The sequence below is a fragment of the Haliotis rufescens genome, unplaced genomic scaffold, assembly GCF_023055435.1.
Source record: "Haliotis rufescens isolate VD_foot unplaced genomic scaffold, xgHalRufe1.0.p SCAF_17, whole genome shotgun sequence".
Taxonomy (NCBI): domain Eukaryota; kingdom Metazoa; phylum Mollusca; class Gastropoda; order Lepetellida; family Haliotidae; genus Haliotis; species Haliotis rufescens.
This window is the reverse complement of record NW_025963857.1, coordinates 24,793,168-24,814,362: the sequence shown is the minus strand read 5'-3', so window position 1 is coordinate 24,814,362 and position 21,195 is coordinate 24,793,168. Positions and strand designations below refer to the sequence as shown.

General features: G+C 40.5%; 1 protein-coding gene across 1 annotated transcript; it reads left to right on the top strand.

The window, feature by feature from the left end:
* Window positions 1-1,269: 1,269 nt before the first annotated feature.
* On the top strand, window positions 1,270-15,696 carry LOC124118758. Its single transcript, XM_046481012.2, has 8 exons — window positions 1,270-1,539; window positions 2,332-2,527; window positions 3,680-4,197; window positions 5,782-5,839; window positions 7,115-7,184; window positions 9,317-9,438; window positions 11,840-11,960; window positions 13,042-15,696. Exons 2-8 carry the CDS (start codon window positions 2,353-2,355, stop codon window positions 13,124-13,126), a joined length of 1,149 nt encoding a protein of 382 aa, XP_046336968.2. The 5' UTR covers window positions 1,270-1,539; window positions 2,332-2,352; the 3' UTR covers window positions 13,127-15,696.
* The last annotated feature ends 5,499 nt before the right edge of the window (window positions 15,697-21,195 follow it).

The following is a 21,195-nucleotide window of genomic DNA, read 5'->3' as shown; positions in this document are numbered from 1 at the left end:
AATTGGTCACCAGCAACCTGTGTTTGTCGTAAGATGGTTCGGGTGGTCAAGAAATGGTGACTTGTTTGATAGCGTGTTATCGTGCCCCAATGGTGTGGACCGATGACCACAATCACTTAATTTTCTGGTCCAGACTCGATAAGTAATTACAGGAAAATTGCTGAGTGCGGCGGTAAACAACAATCACTGTAAACTCGTATAGGCATAATTCATCATCCAAAACTGGCTTCCACAGGATGAGATCCAGCGATAACTACACTGTAGATATCGCTGCAATGAAATTACATCACAATGCTTTGCAGACTATTGTGACGTCATTGGTTACCATGACGTCACAATCAAATGACATCGCTAATGGCCCTGCTACTGAAGCTGTTAACAGTACTTTTTACACTTAAGACTGTGCTTATGACTGTCTACAAACTGAAAAAGTTTAAAGAGAAAGATGTTGGAGGATAAATAAAATCTCACCCTCGTGTCTTTTGATATCAAATATATCAACACTCGTTGATATATTTGATAAGCCGAGGATTTTTGCCACTTTTATCAACTCGTGTTGATATATTTGATATCAATAGACACGAGGGTGAGATTCTCTATATATCATCCAAAACTGGCTCTCACAGGAGATATCGCTTGGATGAGATCAAGCGATATCTACACTGTAGATATCGCTGCAATTAAATTACATCATAATGATTTGCAGACCATTGTGACGTCATTGTTACCATGACGTCACAATCAAATGACATCACTAATGGCTCTGCTACTGAAGCTGTTAGCAGTACTTTTGACACAGGAGACACTGCTAATTACTGTCTACAAATTGAAAAAGTTGGAAGAATGATGTTGGATGATAAATAAAATCTCACCTCGTGTCTTTTGATATCAAATATATCAACACTCGTTGATATATTTGATAAGCCGAGGATTTTTGCCACTTTTATCAACGAGTGTTGATATTTGATATCAAAAGTCACTCGGGTGAGATTCTCTATATATCCCACGTGATGAAAAAAAACCTGGCAGTATTTATACTTTATACGCCAAAACGCAATATGTATATACATGTAAAGACGTTATCATGCCAAAAAAATTTGCTGTTTCTGCGCTTTTTTTCCTCAACATAACGCAAGTTAAACTCCTTATTCCGCAATGACAGATTCAAGTTTGTGCACATGTGCAAATGTTTACTCTGAAGCTCCCCACACGGTTAATTTGTAGGTGTCGCTGAAAGCGTAACAAGAATGCAAACGGAGTTCAGAGTTTGTAGTGTTTTGATATTGCTTGGTGACGTCATATCGAGGTTAACCACACGTACATCTAAAGTAGGGTTAACCTCAAAGCGAAGGTTGTTAGCGCAATATCTGCTGACGGGATATTTAAATAGATGTGATAATATATATATGAGCCGGTGGTATGGGGTAATTTCAGTTCTACTGGTGTCAGATGAGAGACGACTGTCTAAAACGACGCAGATATGTCCGGGTACAGAAGACTAAAAAGTGAGACTTGACTGAACTGACAGCTGAAGATAGGGTAAGTTTGGAATTACTGTGTACCGTTAGTGAGGATTCGTTACTTGGGAAAATAATACAATACTCCGCAGGGATATTATTTATATTTTCATGATACACAAACCTGATTCTCGTATTATGTTAATTTTATATTTCCATGTAGAAAGATATTTGGTCGGTTGGCTTGTTGTTTAACGTCGCAATCAGCAATATTCAAGCTATATGACGGCGGTCTGTAAATAATCGAGTCTGGACTAGACAATCCAGTGATTGATATCATGAGCAACGATCCACGCAATTGGGATCGATGACATGCATCAACCAAGTCAGCGAGCCTGACCACCCGATCCCGTTAGTCGCCTCTTACGACATGCATAGTCGCCTTTTACGACAACAGAAAGACGTATTTGATTATCCCTATAAAAAGTTGAGTGGTAGCATATGGCCCCCATATTAAGTGTCCATAGAGGTACATGATGAGACCGGATCTTTTGGCAATGTAACAGGTAGAGATGAATAACTGATCAAGTATTTAGGGACTGATAATTTAAGGGGGAGGGGGTTCATGAAAAAATGACAATTAATAAATTATAAATTTGTACAATTTGACCGGTCATTTATTATGGAGGAACAAGAAAAAAATGTTACATATAACTGAAGCGGTGGGGGTGTCGACAAAATATGATACAATCCTAAGACCAATCTCACCCCACCCCTCACCCCACCGCTCAACACCAATCTCTTAAACCTCAGGTGTATTGCGGTGTGCTTCTTTTGGGCCGATCAAGACTATTTAACTTCTCCATTTCAACAGAGCGTGTGAGACGAACCTGCCATGACCTTCACGATGACAAGTCAAGGATGCGATGACCCTACTAAAGTATGCCTCTACCATGACAAGAAATGGAGAAGCCGTTTCCAGTTCTTCATCAATCAAATAAGAGGTGAAATAGTCCCGGTTATCAACCTAGCCAAGTTTCAAAAGCTAGTGTGTACCTGCAAAGCTCAAGGTAATGACTATTTATCCCAGAGATGCATGGTAGGGCTGGGACGGGTAACTCGGGTACTCAGGTCGGGTGGTTCCTGAGTGACCGGATACCCACAGGACTACCCGGACCCGTGGTTAGTCACGTGATATATTGTTTAATGGCAAAAATTATCTGGAACTTCCACGGTTACACTATAAGTGACTAATGTTCAAAGTTCTTTCTGACTATGCACCCATTCCTTCTGACTTTATATGTTTGAATAGATATAAAACTTTAGTCAACTTCAGTGTATTCATGACCAGATCGTTTTCTATGAGTATCTAAATACATTTTGCAAGGGCTACGATCAAACTATTCCCAACCGGACATTTGTACCCATCTCTTGTTAAGACCTACAGCGGGTACCGGGTAGGGTCGGGTAATAGTGGGGTGGGTACCCGGGTAGTAAATTTGGACTCGTCCCAGCCCAAGAACTAATACATGGCATCAAACATTTGGACTCATTATCTGCAAAGTCCCATTTTCAGACGTATAATTGTTCATGTAATGATTGCAGTTTTTAGAAATAATATCTGATTAATTGAAAGTAGATTTGTGTGCTGAAATGTTTTGAAATAATGATTTGTGAGAGAAAAATAAGATATGTTTGTACAGTTCACACAAATGGCGATTTATATATGGTAGTAAGTTGACGTCAGAGTTCTATTTTTATGACATCAGAGTATAATTTTATCGTAGCACCCAAAAGGTCACTTTTCTTCTGGAAGGTCACGTGTGATATTTATGATACGGGAAACAGGTTATAATCTCTTCATCATCTATAGGATGTGTAGGAATATTACACCTGAGTAAACTGACCCATCTATGATGTAGTGCCAGATGAATTGCAGCCATGTTTGTTTACATGAGCACTCACACATTGGGAAATCAGTATTTAATGATTAATGGAACGTGATGCAATAGTTTTTGACAAGAAACACCACTTCGACATACACAGCATACTGAAAGTAGGTCAAGCTTAGTGACCTAATTTGCATATTTATCAGACCATGATACCAAGTATATCGGATTAGTTTATCCCATCGATAACACTATTTATTATATACTAAATTATTATTTATCGAAGTTGAAAAGAGCCAAAAAATGATATCAGATAATTTTTATCCTTTCCAGATCCAGAGACATTTCCTAAGGATTTTGACAAGGTCTTGTCTGAGTTTTCGATCAGAGATATACCCCAAAAAGAAGCCAGAGAGTTTGTGGAGTATCTTTATAGGTCAGACATCTGGAAAACAGAACAAACTAGAAGTACAAGTGCCAAGAATCTCATCTACCTTCTGCAGTGTTCACTGCAACAGGACTTTGGCCTCATTGATGGTCACGACTCCAGGCCTGACCCAGCCAACCCGGCCAACTGGACATCAACAACGGTCAGATTTACGGTGAAGAAATTTGAGTCTCATTTCATGGGTTTTTTCATTGGCATCAAGGGTCGAAATATCCGTACGGTAGAGAGAAAGTTTAAGTGCAAGATCCGTCTGAAGGCGGAGTTTGTCTCCAGTCAGGGTTGTGGAATTGCAGCAGTGATTGAATACCTTTCAAGCAAACCTGTAACTTTGGAAGATATTTCTCAATGTCTTGAGAAAGAAGCTAATCGGATTGTCGTTGAAAGAGAATACTGTCAGCAGAAGGTAGGTGTTTGACTTGCTTCAGAACAAACAACTGTATTACCTTTGGAGATGGTACAAGGAATGATAGAATGTCTTTGTTAGTTAGTTCCACATGATTAAATTTTGATGAGATAAGCTCATACTTTTCCCAGAATAGTCCATTGTGACCAGGGATTTGGGTCAGGCAGATCCGCAAAGAGTTGTCTCCCTTGATCGTGTCAGGATCCCCATGATGCTTGATTTGTGAAGACCACTCCTGTACTTGTGGGTTTTACCACAGCACCAGAGATATACTACTACAAAAGGTTCAGGACCCCCCGATTCTTTTTTATTATTAGTTAATTAATGACCATGATGACGGATTAACTACAGTAAAATAAAGAATCAGGTGATACATATTTTGAAGTAGTATATATATATTTATGTATGAGTACAATACGAGGAACTACAGTCATTATATCAAGTTGTCAGGGGCCACATTTTGCTCAGTTGCCAGATATCGTTGTGCAGAGTTGCCTACCTTAGGCATGTTAGGAAAGCCTGAACCATGATCGTAGGTTCTGATTATTTTTCTAGGTCTGTCAGCATCATACCAGTGCTTGTGGCTTTCACCAAAGTGGTAAACCTGAAAGAGCTGCATTACCGCGGTCTTTCCTCCCACAAACTGACAGAGCACTGTGATATAAATAATGTACTGTTCAAAATGGGGTTAACCCCAACTCACTGACTCCGAAGTTATCAAGAGATATGTTGCAAGTGGGACATATATCCGAATTTTTATGTTCCATTTTCATAATTGTGGGGGCCAAGTTTGTGCTCCCAACATACCATTGCGTGTTGTCATAGGAACCCTATGTGGATCTTGTGGTCATGTGCTGTGCCCCAATCTCATTTAGATCAAATGTTTTACTCTGGTCGAACACCTCACTGCATCACAGTCTGACAACACCTCCACCATAAAGGAAAATTCACATAAAACATTCGCCGAGAGGGGTGACTTCTGATCTTCATGCAGAGATTTGATTTTTATTATCCCCCGCCTCGAAGTGAAAGGGGGATAAAGGAATGGGTGCTGTCCTTCCGTCCATCCATCCGTCCCTTGTTTTGTTTCCGGACCAGAATTAAAAAAACATGAGAGATATCTTAACCAAACCTGGTACATAGATAGGTCTGTTGGTGAACAGGTGCCTTTTGATAGTTTGGGACTTTTTAAATTCTATTTTATCGAATTTCCATAGCAATGACTTGACTTATACTGAAAATAGCAGTAGTGCTCATTTCCGGAGCAGATCTTGAAAACTGTACAGTATTTCTTGCGCACAACCGGACAAGTCATATTGGTGTCACATGAGTATTTCATGGTTGTTGTGACTGATCATGCCCGGACAACGTGGATTGTTGTTCATGCTTTCACTCACTGGTTTGTCTGGTCCAAACTCACTTTTTTGCAGATTGCTGTAATATTGCTGAAATATTGCCGACTGCATCGTTAAACAACATTCACCTACTCACTTGACTCCAAATTGAGATTAAAAGATGTTTCTTTTGAAACAACATTTTGAACATTAATATCATTAATATCAGATGATGTGATCTTTCTGTCAGACGCTGGAGTACTATCGGAAAAAGAGTGGAAGGAGACACAGGACATTCCGCCCCAAAGGTAACTAGATCGGCAGTTTTGTCGACCATTAGATAACATTTCTGTGTTCTGTATTGGCCATATTAAGTGGCCTGCTCTTGTAACCACCCCCTCACCAACTTCAAGAATGATCTGTGAGTAATCTTAGTAAGCACCCCCGTATAACACCGATTATTTACATTTGTCCACATTTCCTTGGGTAAACATGGTAAATGACACAAGATTTACATGACGATCCATATTTTCTTGTATAAATGAGACAAGAATTTCATGAAGGTCCATATTTTCTTGTATAAATGAGACAAGATTTACATGACAGTCCATATTTTCTTGTGTAAATGACACAAGATTTACATGACGGTCCATTTTTTCTTGGGTAAATGACACAATACTTACAGAAAACTGCAGTACAGAATGGTATATAATTGCCATGTGACTGTTTATATCAAAGTTGTTTTAGTTTCGTTGATGTTTGAACTAGGTTTGTTCACTTCTTCCGAATTCTGTGAACAAATTTCACTAATATATCACTAATAATATACACAAGATATTGTGTGACCGAAAGGGACGAAACTCCTTGTACGAATTTTGATTTCATGAATATTTATTTCTTCTGTACGATCATATATATTTGTCATAAAGATGTAGGTCATGTTTTTGTTTATAGTTTACAAATAACACCTGGTCGGGTTGCCATGGTAAATTGTTTGTTTACCTTGATTCCATTTCATTGGTTCAAAAGAGCTAATGTTCTGTTTTGAGAGGTACAAAATTATCCCTTATTCCTAACAACTGTTTTGTGGTAGCAGGGTTTGCATTAGCTGCATCTAAAAAATATAAGCATACTTATTTGAATATAAGTGTTTAGGAAGCAAATCGCGTAGCAGTTTTCCAAGATTATGATTCATGTCCATCATGGGTTATTAATGAGATATGTTCCGAATCAGGAATCTACAGTGATCTCTCGCTATAACGCTACCTTTGGGGTCCAAATAATTTATGAGTGTTATAGACGATCAGTGGTTTTTAACCTGTATGAGGAAAATACTAGGGGACTGTCAATAGCTTTGTGTTGCCGCAAGTCAAAATCAAAATCATTCATAGTGACAGAACAGAGATACGGTTACCGCAGCTACAGTCCGTTTGACGCCAAATGAGAACGATGAATTGCAAAATAACTCGAAATCCAGAAAAGTGTATTTTGCAATTCATCGTTCTCATTTGGTGTCAAATGGACTGTAGGCTTGCATGTTCAGAAGAAAGTGAATGTCATGTGCTTTTATTCTACTTGTACAGATTCTCACATCAATGAGAAGACAGCAAGCAGAAGGAAGTACGCGAAGAGAGTGGGAGGCAGAAGAAAACAGTAAGTTCTAGGGCTGGGACGAGTCCAGATTTACTACCCGGGTACCCTTCCCGCTATTTCCCGACCCTACCCATGATAGGTCCCAAGAGTTGGGTACAAAATGTCCCATTGGTAATAGTTTGACTGTAGCCCTGGCAATATGTATTTAGATACACATATAAAACGATCTGGTCGTGCATACGCTGAAGTTGAAGTTTTTTATCTTTGTTCAAACATATAAAGGTCAGAAGGAATGGGTGCATAGTCAGAAAGAAATGCAAGCATTTGTGACTTGAAGTGTAACCATAGAGTTCTAGATAATTTTTGTCCTTAAACAATACGTCTAGTGACCACGGGTCCAGGTAGTCCTGTGGGTACCCGGGTCCTACTCAGTACCCACCCGACCCAAGTACCTGAGTACTCGAGTTACACGTCCCAGTCCTAGTCAGTTCATGACATATAACTTGATACAGGGATTTTCTTTAGGATAAGTGGTCGTGGCAGCCAAATTGTGAGAAAAAAACATTTGTTTAAGAGTGGGATTTCTTAGGATTCGTATTTTCTAAAACTCAGAAGTATTTCCCTTTTTCTTTCTACTTGACCTGTTATCTGTGAAATACAAGTTGGGATATTTTAATTCCAATTTGGGAATGTTTACTGACATTTGTTGCAGACTTAGGGCCGAATATCAATCTCATAAAAATCATATCTTAGTTCTCGCTACAGCTGAACAAAGATCTGAGGACATCACATTAAGGGCCACATCAGGCCGACCTTTTGGAACTTTGACTGACCTATGGAATGACTGGCAAGAAGTCAACATTAGCCAATCAGAAGGCAGCTTTCTCGTGCTTTACAGCACTAATTTTAAATTGGCGACTTCCCTTTGAAACATATTTTGACAAATTCTCGATTAAAACTTTGAAACCAGAACAAAAGAACATTCTGGACTGTCATTAAGCCCGTAACTATCGTTCAGAATACCCAATGTTAAAGTTTTCAAGGTTGCATGATTAGGAATCACATTCCGACTGTCACTTTCATGATCTGGTAAGCAACGCTCTGATTGGTCGAATGAAAGGTCTTCTGACGTGACCCCTAATGGGATGTCCTCAGATCTTTGTTTAGCGATAGCGAGAACTATACATGAATCTGTAAGCCTGATAATGATTAGTTAAAATACACTTTGTAATGTTACAGCATGTAGCACACATTAAAATAAGACATCAATCTATTGTTTCAACTGTAGATTATCTGTAACTAATTACAAATTTACTTACCTACTTTCTGCAATGAAAGTTTTAAGCTCAATGCATTAATTCTAAGCATGTGCATTTAACAAATGTACTGGCTACAATAATCAAATAGTCTATTAAATGTTAATATGATACATGGCAGTGAATACCCTGTACCCAACAATATCTGCTGTTTGTTATTTTTATAACAGGTAGTACAGATACTGATGATCACCATGGCAACAGTCAATATATCTATCATAAACAGGGGCCAGTCTGTCTCAGTGTTTGTTTGTTTGTTTGTTGTTAAACGCCGTACTCAGCAATATTCCAGCTATTTGACGGCAGTCTGTAAATAATCGAACCAGGACCAACAATCCAGTGATTGACATTATGAGCACGGATCCATGCAATTGGGATGCGATAATATGCTTCAACCAATTCAGCGAGACTGACCACTTGATCCTGTTAGTTGCCTCTTAATGACAAGCGTGGGTTGCTGAAGGCTAATTCTGATGCGGATCTTCTCAGGGACTGTCTCAGTGACTATTTTTATTTTATATTTTTTAATGGATGTATATGTTTATATTCCATCATGTTGGGGGCACGGGTGGCCCAGTCGTCTAAGGCGCCGCGATTCGCTGTGCAGAGTTGCGTCCCTTGGACACGCCAGAAACCTATGATTGTGGGTTCGAATCCCGTTTCGCCCCGATTATGTTTCTAGGTTTGTCAGCACCATACCCGTGCTCGTGGATTTCACCGAAGTGGTAAACGTCAGACCTGCATCACTTTGGGCTTTCCTCCCACATTAAGCTGACACGCCGTGATATAACTGGATTACTGTTAAAAGTGGCGTTAAACCCAACTCACTCACTCACTCATATTCCATCATGGTCATATGTGATTTTGTGTTTGCAGCTACCATGTCAGACATGAAAATGTCTCCAAACTTGAAGGGAGCCGATGCCTCAACTGTTTGGTCAGCTACACAACACCGCTGTTCAAGGATGCTAGGTGTACCCACCACCCTGGATACATAGGTATTGACATTATTGTCCTGTTGCTATGCAACACCACTGTTCAAGGATGCTAGGTGTACCCACCACCCTGGATATATAGGTATTGACATTATTGTCCTGTTGCTATGCAACACCACTGTTCAAGGATGCTAGGTGTACCCACCACCCTGGATACATAGGTATTGACATTATTGTCCTGTTGCTATGCAACACCACTGTTCAAGGATGCTAGGTGTACCCACCACCCTGGATACATAGGTATTGACATTATTGTCCTGTTGCTATGCAACACCACTGTTCAAGGATGCTAGGTGTACCCACCACCCTCGATACATAGCTATTAACATTATTGTCCTGTTGCTATGCAACACCACTGTTCAAGGATGCTAGGTGTACCCACCACCCTGGATACATAGGCATTGACATTATTGTCCTGTTGCTATGCAACACCGCTGTTCAAGAATGCTAGGTGTACCCACCACCCTGGATACAAAGGTATTGACATTATTGTCCTGTTGCTATGCAACACCACTGTTCAAGGATGCTAGGTGTACCAACCACCCTGGATACATAGGTATTGACACTATTGTCCTGGTGCTATGCAACACCGCTGTTCAAGGATGCTAGGTGTACCAACCACCCTGGATACATAGGTATTAACATTATTGTCCTGTTGCTATGCAACACCACTGTTCAAGGATGCTAGGTGTACCCACCACCCTGGATACATAGGTATTGACATTATTGTCCTGTTGCTATGCAACACCACTGTTCAAGGATGCTAGGTGTACCCACCACCCTGGATACATAGGTATTGACATTATTGTCCTGTTGCTATGCAACACCACTGTTCAAGGATGCTAGGTGTACCCACCACCCTGGATACATAGGTATTAACATTATTGCCCTGTTGCTATGCAACAACGCTGTTCAAGGATGCTAGGTGTACCCACCACCCTGGATACATAGGCATTGACATTATTGTCCTGTTGCTATGCAACACCACTGTTCAAGGATGCTAGGTGTACCCACCACCCTGGATACATGGGTATTGACATTATTGTCCTGTTGCTATGCAACACCACTGTTCAAGGATGCTAGGTGTACCCACCACCCTGGATACATAGCTATTAACATTATTGTCCTGTTGCTATGCAACAATGCTGTTCAAGGATGCTAGGTGTACCCACCACCCTCGATACATAGGTATTGACATTATTGTCCTGTTGCTATGCAACACCGCTGTTCAAGGATGCTAGGTGTACCCACCACCCTGGATACAAAGGTATTGACATTATTGTCCTGTTGCTACGCAACACCACTGTTCAAGGATGCAAGGGTAATTTATTGAAGGGTAAGGGCTGAGACGAATCTAAGTTTACCACCCAGGTAGCCGACCCCCTATCGAGGACCCTACCCGTGTACCCACAATAGGTCTCAAGAGTTGGGAACAAAATGTCTGATTGGGAATTGTTTTACCACAGCCTTGGCTAAATGTTTATATACATGTATCAAACTATCAGATCATGCATACACCAATATGGGTACAATGTATGAAGCCCATTTCTGGTGTCCCCTGCCATGATATTGCTGGAATATTGCTAAAAGCAGTGTAAAACCAACTCACTCACTCACTCTCTTATTTCAGTACATATCATGATACCTGAGTCATGATACAATATTTACTGGGTATTTAAAAAATTAATTTGCACAGATATTGTGTAAATTACTACCCTGTCCCTGTGGCATGGCCATCAAGGGTTTGTTGCTGTGACCATTTTGTATTAAACTTGCATAACTGATTCTAATGGTTTCATGTGATTGGATTAAAACTTTTTTTGTGTAAAAGGTGGAAAGGTGACATAAGCCTGAGTTCACAAATAGAGTCGTTATCAGACCTAGCTATTGCAAAACTTTGTAAATATTACTTTCCGAATCAATACAGAATTAAACCATGAGTCGATAGGGGGCACGGGTGGCCCTGTCGTCTAAGGCGTCGCAATTCACTGTGCGGAGTTGCGTCCCTTTTCACGCCAGAAATCTATGATTGTGGGTTCGAATCCTGGTTCGCCCCGATTATGTTTCTAGGTTTGTCAGCACCATACCCCTGCTCATGGGTTTCATCGAAGTGGTAAATGTTTGAGACCTACATCACTTGGGGCTTTCCTCCCACATTAAGCTGACACGCCGCGATATAACTGGAATACTGTTAAAAGCGGCGTTAAACCCAACTCACTCACACTCACCATGAGTCAACACGTAAGGCGTACCCTGTATTGCATCAGCAGGTGTAAAATTTTCATTGCTTCGACAAGTGATTTGCAACACCCCAACTGGAGAACTAGTAGTTTTTCTCTTTTTAATCTTAAAATTGTAATGTTTATTCCGTTTTAATGGTATAATGATTTTACCCTCGTTATAGTTGCAGAACCATTGTCAAGCACCAACGGGGGCAAGAAGCAGACACCTAATCATAGGTGGACTTGTTGTAGCCTTGTGACTCAAACAACACACGTCACCATGAATGAACACACAGAGACAGGGTACGTTTGTGGCCATGTGATGGGGTTCTTGTCTTCTGTTTCGAAAGGAGGGTAGTGCATGAATGTTATTTAATGGCTCAGTTAGCAATATCCCAGATATATGAGTGTATATTTTCAAGTATGGTCCACACTAGGGATAGGTATTGGAGGTTTAAAATGTGTTAGAATATTTTGCACAAGGCGGTATTGCGATATGTTTTGTTTGTTTGTTTGTTGTTTAATGCCGTACTCAGCAATATTCCAGCTATATGACGGCGGTCTGTCAAATAATCGAGTCTGGACCAGACAATCCAGTGATTAACATCATGAGCATCGATCCACGCAATTGGGATTGATGACATGTATCAACCAAGTCAGCGAGCCTGACCACCCGATCCCATTAGTCCCCTTTTACGACAAGCGTAGTCGCCTTTTACAGCAAGTATGGGTTGCTGAAGACCTATTCTACCCCGGAATCTTTAGGGGTCTATTGCGACATATATCACAATATAATGTATAATTCTAAATTTTTGATTCAGAAGCAATCTGATACATTAATATGAACTGAAGTTCATAAATGGAAGAAAACAAGATGCTGGTACAATATGTTTACTCATTCAATAAATACGCAGGGCCCCCGGATGCTTCCTAATTATTTTTTGGGCTGTGTCCTTTTTCCATGATCACCACCACCCACATCCAATCTCATTAAGATTAGACCTTAGTTCTCACTATTGTTAAACAAAGATCTGAGGACATCCCATTACGGGTCACGTCAGACCGACCTTGCGCGAATTTTGACCGACCAATGGAAGGACTGACAAGAAATCGACATTAGCCAATCAGAAGGCAGCTTTCATGATCTCATAAGCGACGCTCTGATTAGTCGGATGAAAGGTCGTTCTGATGTGACCCCTAATGGGATGTCCTCAGATCTTTGTTTAACGGTACCGAGAACTAAGATCTGATTTTAACGAGATTGCACCCACACCCACACTCCTAATCTCACTGTCCTACCCCCAACCTTAATGTCGACATACCAAGCTGGTAATGTACATGTCTACATAGGGCTTCCAGTAAGCTTATGTCTTGTGTTTTCCAGCTGTACTGTTGGCCTCCACAACTGGCGACCTGATCGGAAACAAGAAAAGGGTGATATGAAGTCGAGAATTATGCGTCTGGAATAATCCCCATTCCAGACTACAGTCTCATCTCACTGTGGATCTAGAGTTGATACTGTAGACCACAGTCTCATCTCACTGTGGAGTTAGAGCTGATTCTGCATTCTGCAGACTACAGTCCCATCTCACTGTAGAGCTAGAGCTGATTCTGCATTCTGCAGACTACAGTCCCATCTCACTGTGCAGCTAGAGCTGATTCTGCATTCTGCAGACTACAGCCCCATCTCACTGTAGAGCAAGTGTTGATTATACAGACTACAGTCCCATCTCACTGTGGAGTTAGAGCTGATTCTGCAGACTACAGTCCCATCTCACTGTGGAGCTAGAGCTGATTCTGCATTCTGCAGACTACAGCCCCATCTCACTGTAGAGCAAGTGTTGATTATACAGACTACAGTCCCATCTTACTGTGGAGCAAGTGTTGATTATACAGACTACAGTCCCATCTCACTGTGGAGCCCGAGTTGATTCTGCAGACCAGTCCAATCTCACAGGAGCTAGAGTTCATAATGCAGACTATAATCTCATCTCGCTGTTGCTAGATTTGATTCTGCAGACTACAGTCCCTTCTCAGTGTGGAACTGGAGTTTGATTCTGCAGACTAGTCCCATCTCACAGGAGCAAGAGTTGAATGATTATGCAGACTATAATCTCATCTCGCTGTGGAGCTAGAATTGATTCTGCAGACTACAGTCCCATCTCACAGATGCCTGGGCGAAATAAGTTACCTTAGCTGATGCAAGTTTATTCTTTTATTGCCACACAATCAGCCCAGTCACACATGGTGACCATCGATGCCGGACTTTAGTTGATTCTTACGACAGACATGGAGTATTCTGCCAGGACATCATGGAGCTGTTGGTGCCAGACATACTAAATTACGCGGACATTGAACTGAAGATTATCACTTTTGTAAGGATCACTTACTGATTCTCAGGCAAAGGGACACCTTATTGGAGGAGAACCTGCTGACAGTGCCCTTTGACAGCAAATCTGGTTTGAAATAACACTTACGTTAGCTGTGATAAGCTGGAGAAATATAGGTGAAGTGGAATGATTGTCAATCAGACTTCTTTATACTGCAGCAAATTAATTTACAGGACTTCCTGAGGCCAATATGGTAGAATATGCTGTGAGATTAGTATTTAAAGGGTTGCTGAAGATATATTCTACCCAGGATCTTCACAGGTCCAGGAGAAAGGGGTAGTAATTTGCGACAACAGCTATGTCTCACCATGTCCAAAGTACTGTTGTAAAATATATGCCACTTAACTTTTGATACACATGGTACAGGTGTTTCTATTTATTTAAATTCTATGTTACACCAAGCAGATTATTTATGATATGGATGTGAACTTTATACAATAAATCAGATTGAATGCCAGAAATGTTTCAGATTTTTCACTGTGTATGAATCCTTTCCTCTCCTATATTTGTCATCCAACCCAAATTTCATAAAAACGTGCAATTCGGCTTGAAGAAATGGATACATCAATTAATTATTAGGATTGGCCAATATTTATCAGACCAACTTGGATTTCAATTTTCACAAAGGCATGTGACGTCATCCAATGTATCATGACACCATCACATTCCAGGTCACCGTTTTAGCAATCTAGGGTGACGTTTTAGCATTCCAGAGTGATGTTTTAGCATTCCAGGGCACCGTTTTAGTATTCCAGGGTGACATTTTAGCATTCCAGGGTGACATTTTAGAATTCCAGAGTGACGTTTTAGTATTCCAGGGTGATGTTTTAGTATTCCAGGGTGACGTTTTAGTATTCCAGGGTGACATTTTAGCATTCCAGGGTGACATTTTAGAATTCCAGAGTGACGTTTTAGTATTCCAGGGTGATGTTTTAGTATTCCAGGGCACCGTTTTAGTATTCCAGGGTGACATTTTAGTATTCCAGGGTGACATTTTAGAATTCCAGAGTGACGTTTTAGTATTCCAGGGTGATGTTTTAGTATTCCAGGGTGACGTTTTAGTATTCCAGGGTGACATTTTAGCATTCCAGGGTGACATTTTAGTATTCCAGGGTGACATTTTAGCATTCCAGGGTGACGTAATGTCTGTCTCACAACTGTAAGAGTTGAGTAAGAGAGATAGTGCTATGAAAACATAGTGATAACTTTTGAGATTTATTTCACAATGTTGATAAAAACATTTTCCAGTTTGCGGGTGTTATTTAGGATCCAATGCCTGGAAAATTAAACATATGAAATCTTCGGCTTAAGCTGTCACTTACAAATGAAACTTCCAGACATCAAATTCACCAACAAATGTGAAAACACATGTTTCTCACCTAACTTAATATGTCAGTATTGGAAGTTGAATAGCATAGAGTTTTTATCAGTTTTTAAAATACACATATTACTTTCTTCTTTATACATTTATTTCATATATAATATGAATATGATAAATGTATTAATACCATAGTTTTGTTTGTTTAATGCCTCAGTAAGCAATATTCGAGCTCTTTGACGGCAGTCAATACCATTAAAAATGTGCACAGCAAATTGTGTTAGTTATTATTCAATACAGGCTCAGAGAATGTAATCAAGCAGAAAAAGCAATATTGTTACAGGGCACAGACAGAAAGTATCAATATGACACGAAGGCAATAAAGCAATACGTTGTTGGTATGTCGTGATGCAGACATTTTTACAGTACAATCTGACAATGCATTCACACACTGCAGACTTTGATATTAACAGTGATCATGTGTTTGATTAAAAGCACTGAGATGGTAACAGCTGGCACATACAAGTAGTCCTCTAGGCCTGATATTTGTGTTTGTAGTTGGTTTACAATGACAAAAAAACTTTATAAACCCTTCCAGTGCTCCAGTGCTCCAGTACCCAGTCAGAGCATGCAGTTCCCACACATATAACGTCATTGTACGCAATCCTACAGACCCGGAGTAGAATAGCTTCCTGTAAAATGCTTGTCGTAAGAGGTGAGGTGAGGTGAAATGGGGTTTAACGTCGCGTCCAAGATTATTGCACTTATATAGCGACGTGCATGTACGTGTGTGTGTTTGTGTGGCTGCTTGTACTAGTCCGGACTGATGCCGATTTATAGTGCTAGCTCACTGAGATATCATGCCGCAGTTTAACATTAATACCCCACTCAGGCACAGTATACTGACTCCGAGCCCACCAGTCCTTGTTTTAGCCCCTTAATGGCGAGCGCCAGACAGGGTAACAACAAGTACCATCTTTTAACGTCTTTTGGTATGACGCAGCTTGGGATCGAACCCCGGGCCTTTCGTTCTTTTTGGAGGACTCTCTACCACTAGACCATGGAGGCGGTCGGCTTGTCGTAAGAGGCGACTAACCAGATCGGGGGATAATAATAATAAGTGCATTTATAATGTGCCAGATTCCATTCACCAAGTGGATGCTCATAGCGCTACACTATTATTACCCTGGTCAATGGATCAGTGAGCAATCAATTTTCATTCTCAGCTCCCTGGGGAGTATACAACCCAAGCTGCCTGTGAGGCGCTAGACGGTTCACAGCCACATCACCATCTCATCCTACCGGGTACCCACTAACTGCTGGGTGAACAGAGGCACATTTCAAACAAAGTCATATGTCTAAGGAGACACCACATGTGGTACATGTGCTTCAGTGTGGGGCAGGACCGAAGCCCTAGAAACTCTTAGGAGTCAAGCTGCTGTACTCGGTCACCCATCCAACTACTCTCCGAGACCGACGTTGCTTAACTTCACCTGATTTGTGATCTGTGCGCAGTGCACAGGACCACGTGCCACCACGGCTCACTGGCTTGGTTGATGCATGTCATTGTGTCCCAATTGCATGGATCGATGCTCATGATGTCAATCACTGGACTGTCTGGTCCAGACTTGATTAATTACAGACTGCGGTCATATAGCTGGAATATTGCTGAGTGCAGTGTTAAACAACAAACAAACAGTTCCCACGTAGCCTGACACGACAGGTACTCCATATATTTTATAAGATAATGCTATGAGGTGAGGTGAGGTGAAATGGGGTTTAACGTCGCGTCCAAGATTATTGCACTTTTATAGCGACGTGCATGTACGTGTGTGTGTTTGTGTGGCTGCTTGTACTAGTCCGGACTGATGCCGATTTATAGTGCTAGCTCACTGAGATACCATGCCGCAGTTTAACATGAATACCCCACTCAGACACAGTATACTGACTCCGAGCCGACCAGTCCTTGTTTTAGCCCCTTAATGCCGAGCGCCAGACAGGGTAACAACAAGTACCATCTTTTAACGTCTTTTGGTATGACGCGGCCGGGGATCGGATAATGCTATGAAGAGGGCTGTAAAATTAGACTACTCTGGCCTTAAAAATAACAAACAACACATGGTTTGTTCATATTTATTTTTATTTCATATCAGCCTTCTTTTGACTCACTGTATTATGAACACATATTCATATCAACCATTTGATATTCTGGGAAGGGGGACTTTGGATTTTGTGTGGAGTCTAAATATTCTCTCACCTTTATATGCAAAACCAGGTTTAATTAAACTATGAGCCTTAATATGTTTTCTTAAAAAAAAACAATGTAATGCGGGGGGATAAAGCGATCAGCCAGTCTGTCTGTCCGTCTGTTGGTAATCATTTCCTTTTCCGGAGCAGAACACGAAAACAATATAGTGTATTTGATTGAAACTTGGCATATCTATCAGTCACATACTGAAGTTGTGCCTTTTGCTATTTAGGAATTTTAGAAATTATTATTTTTCACGTTTCCATGGTAACAAGTTGGACTTAGGTTCTATAAGGGTGGTGTTCGTTTCCGGAGCATAACTCAAAACCCATTCAAAACTTTCTAACAAATCTTTGCATGTCTATCAGACTCATGCTGAACTGGTGCCTTTTGCTATTTAGGAATTTTAGAAATTTTTATTTTTTACGTTAAATACTTTCTTACAAAACTTTGAATGTCTACCAGGCACATACTGAACTGGTGCCTTTTGCTATTGTTACTTGTGGCTACTTTACAGACAGCTGCGGGGGGGATATGTCATCTTTCTGATGACTCTTGTCTAAAGCATAATTATTTTATTCAATTATTTTCTGGGACAATGTATTTTTAAGAATCCAAGGCTCCCACAACCTCTCTGGAATATCAAGTGGTTGGCGCCTAACTGCACTAAGGTATTCAAGGATTATCTTTGGATGCTACACAGCAATACCAGCTGATCTAAAAATCTCATGACATCTCACGAGAACACGCCATAATCCATTGCCAGCTCAAAGCATTAAGATGTTAGGGACAGAGATTGGCACTAGCCTGCCAGCCCGTATCAGTTTATCTCATGTTGAAGGCATCCTGAGGACTAGTAGAAATAACCTGTAAATACTTCAAATGTCGCAAACAGGCCAGGTCACTTACAGATATACGTCCAGTGAAATTAGTGATAACATATGACAACAGTCAGATTGTTGATTTGTTTGTTGTTTATCACCACTCTCAGCAATATTCCAGCTTTATGACAGTCTGTTAATAATCATATCTGAACCAGACAACCCATTGGTTGATATTATGAGCAACGATCCATGGTGTCAAGGTACGATGACACACAATGAACCATGTCACCAAGCCTGATCACCTGATCCATTAAGATACCTCTCAGGACCAGCATTGAGTGCTTGGAGTGAGTGAGTTTGGTTTAACGCTGCTTTTAACAGTATTCCAGTTATATCACGGCATGTCAGCTTAATGTGGGAGGAAAGCCCGAAGTGATGCAGGTCTTGGACGTTTACCACTTCGGTGAAACCCATGAGCACGGGTATGGTGCTGATAAACCTAGAAACATAATCGGGGGGAACCGGGATTCGAACCCATGATCATAGGTTTCTGGCATGTCCAAGGGACGCAACTCTGCACAGGGAACCGCGGCGCCTTAGACGACTGGGCCACCCGTGCCCCCTTGAGTGCTTGGAACCAATTCTAACCTGGAATCCTCATGGGTTCCCAAAACCATGAAAATCTACTAGTCCTCAGGATACATTTAACATCAGACAATCTAACAGGATAGTGCAAGCTTGTTTCCCTGACATCTTGATGCTATGACCACGTATTGGAGAAGGCCAATGCAAGTTTTCATGAGATCTCATAAGACCTTAAATCAGCTAGCATCATCACCCAGCGGATAGAGATCAAACTTTCATATATTGTCTCAAAACTTACACACCTGCTTAATTAAATCTACAAGTTTTGTCATCTTTTGTGATACATTCTACCATGACATTGAAGAATGCTTGCATCTGATTGGTTAAAATTTTTAAGAGGTTTCCTTTTTGCTACAGAAACCTCTTTTAAATATTGAAAGCGCTCTATAGAGGAACTACAGTGGTCCCTCGCTACAACGCTACCTATGGGGTCCAAGTAATTGGTGGGCGTTATAGACGATGAGCCGTTTAACCGAGGCCGAGGCGAGGGAGCGCGCTCGGCCAATCTCACGATCTTCGCCTTGTCTCGCACATTGCAATGATACAAGTTGTTTACCATTCATAGTGTAAAAATATATATCCATTGTTTTTGCCGTTTGTTATTATTTACAAGCCTTAACTGTCACATTCAATGTGAATGTAGTCTATTTACATGAAAATATCGATCGATAATGGTAGTAATAGACGCTATGAGTGAAGAGCCAATCACAATTCATTACACAAGTACAGAGTGTTTCAGTGGCATTGATTGGTCATGTTGCTTAAAATACGGAAAACGAGAGTTTTGACCAGTGCTACGCGCATTCATACACATTCATACAAATATAGATTCACATTCAAGCCAGATTAATTAGTTTGATACGGTTACTTGATCCGAATCAAAAGGAATGACCGCTATGTTGTGACCGCAACTTGTGAGTTGACAGTGTCGCCTCAAATTGGATTGCCCACTAATTAAGAATATAAACTTCGCTTGTGGTTCTCTTTTATTGCATGCATGCGCTTCTAAGATCAAATTATGTATAGTGTGAAAAGTTAACTAGTAGAACAATCGTATTTCCGGGACTTGCTGCGGATGTTTTCAAACAGATTATTAGAACTCCATTCAGCGATAAACGGTTAATTATGCAATGAGAAGCGTTATGTGCAAATGAACAACGAACAACAATACAATCATGTCTGTGTAAAACGCTCAGTATTAATGGTGTACATAAATTTTGGGAGCCATGCGTTACCGCGCGTAGTAACCGAGGTAGCGCTTTATCGAAGAGCACAATAGCGAGGGATCACTGTACATCAAATTTCAAAAACACAGTAGACTTATCTCCTAAACGGCTATTCATTTTAACACATTAACAGTCAAAATAAAATCTGTCACACAAAGCTTTTACAAATGCCCTGATCCAGTTAAACAGTGTTTCCCATAGGATGATTCTCTGAATACATTACACCTTATACATCTATAGAGTCTCAGCTTGCTCAGTGGCTGAAAAAACAGGGCCAAAAAACAGCAACAAATTCTCTACCACTCTGCATAACAATAAAGCCATCCAATTTCAATCAGTGAATATGAATCAGATTAAAAATTGAGTCTGTAAATTAGCAAATACTGCCACCATATCCCTGGAATACTGCTGAGTAGTGTTGAACATCAAACAAAACATTAAACAAATTTGGCCATCTTCTTGTTTAAAAAAAAATCAGTTTCCCTTATAGATAACAGAACATACAAAACCGTATTCGATGTAATAAGCGACCACGGTGATATTGGCTAAGATATTAGCTAGTGAACAATCCCAGTTAACAAATCCAATTGATCCATGTACACAAGACTTATTTATTTGTGTATAATACCAGCGTTTGAAATACCTGCCTGCCTGACCGTCCGAGACGGGTTGATTTCAACTCGGGATGCCAGATTTTCAAATCCCCCTGCCCGACGGTCGGGTCATATTTCATAGGTGAAAATATTCTAAATATTTCCCGATGATAAGCATTAATTCACATGTAAAGAAGAATGATAAAATGTAACCAAAAAGAAATCCCGTTAGCTTTTAGACAACCTAACATTTAGCGATGCGCTTATGCTACAAGCAATCAGTTTTCATATTTT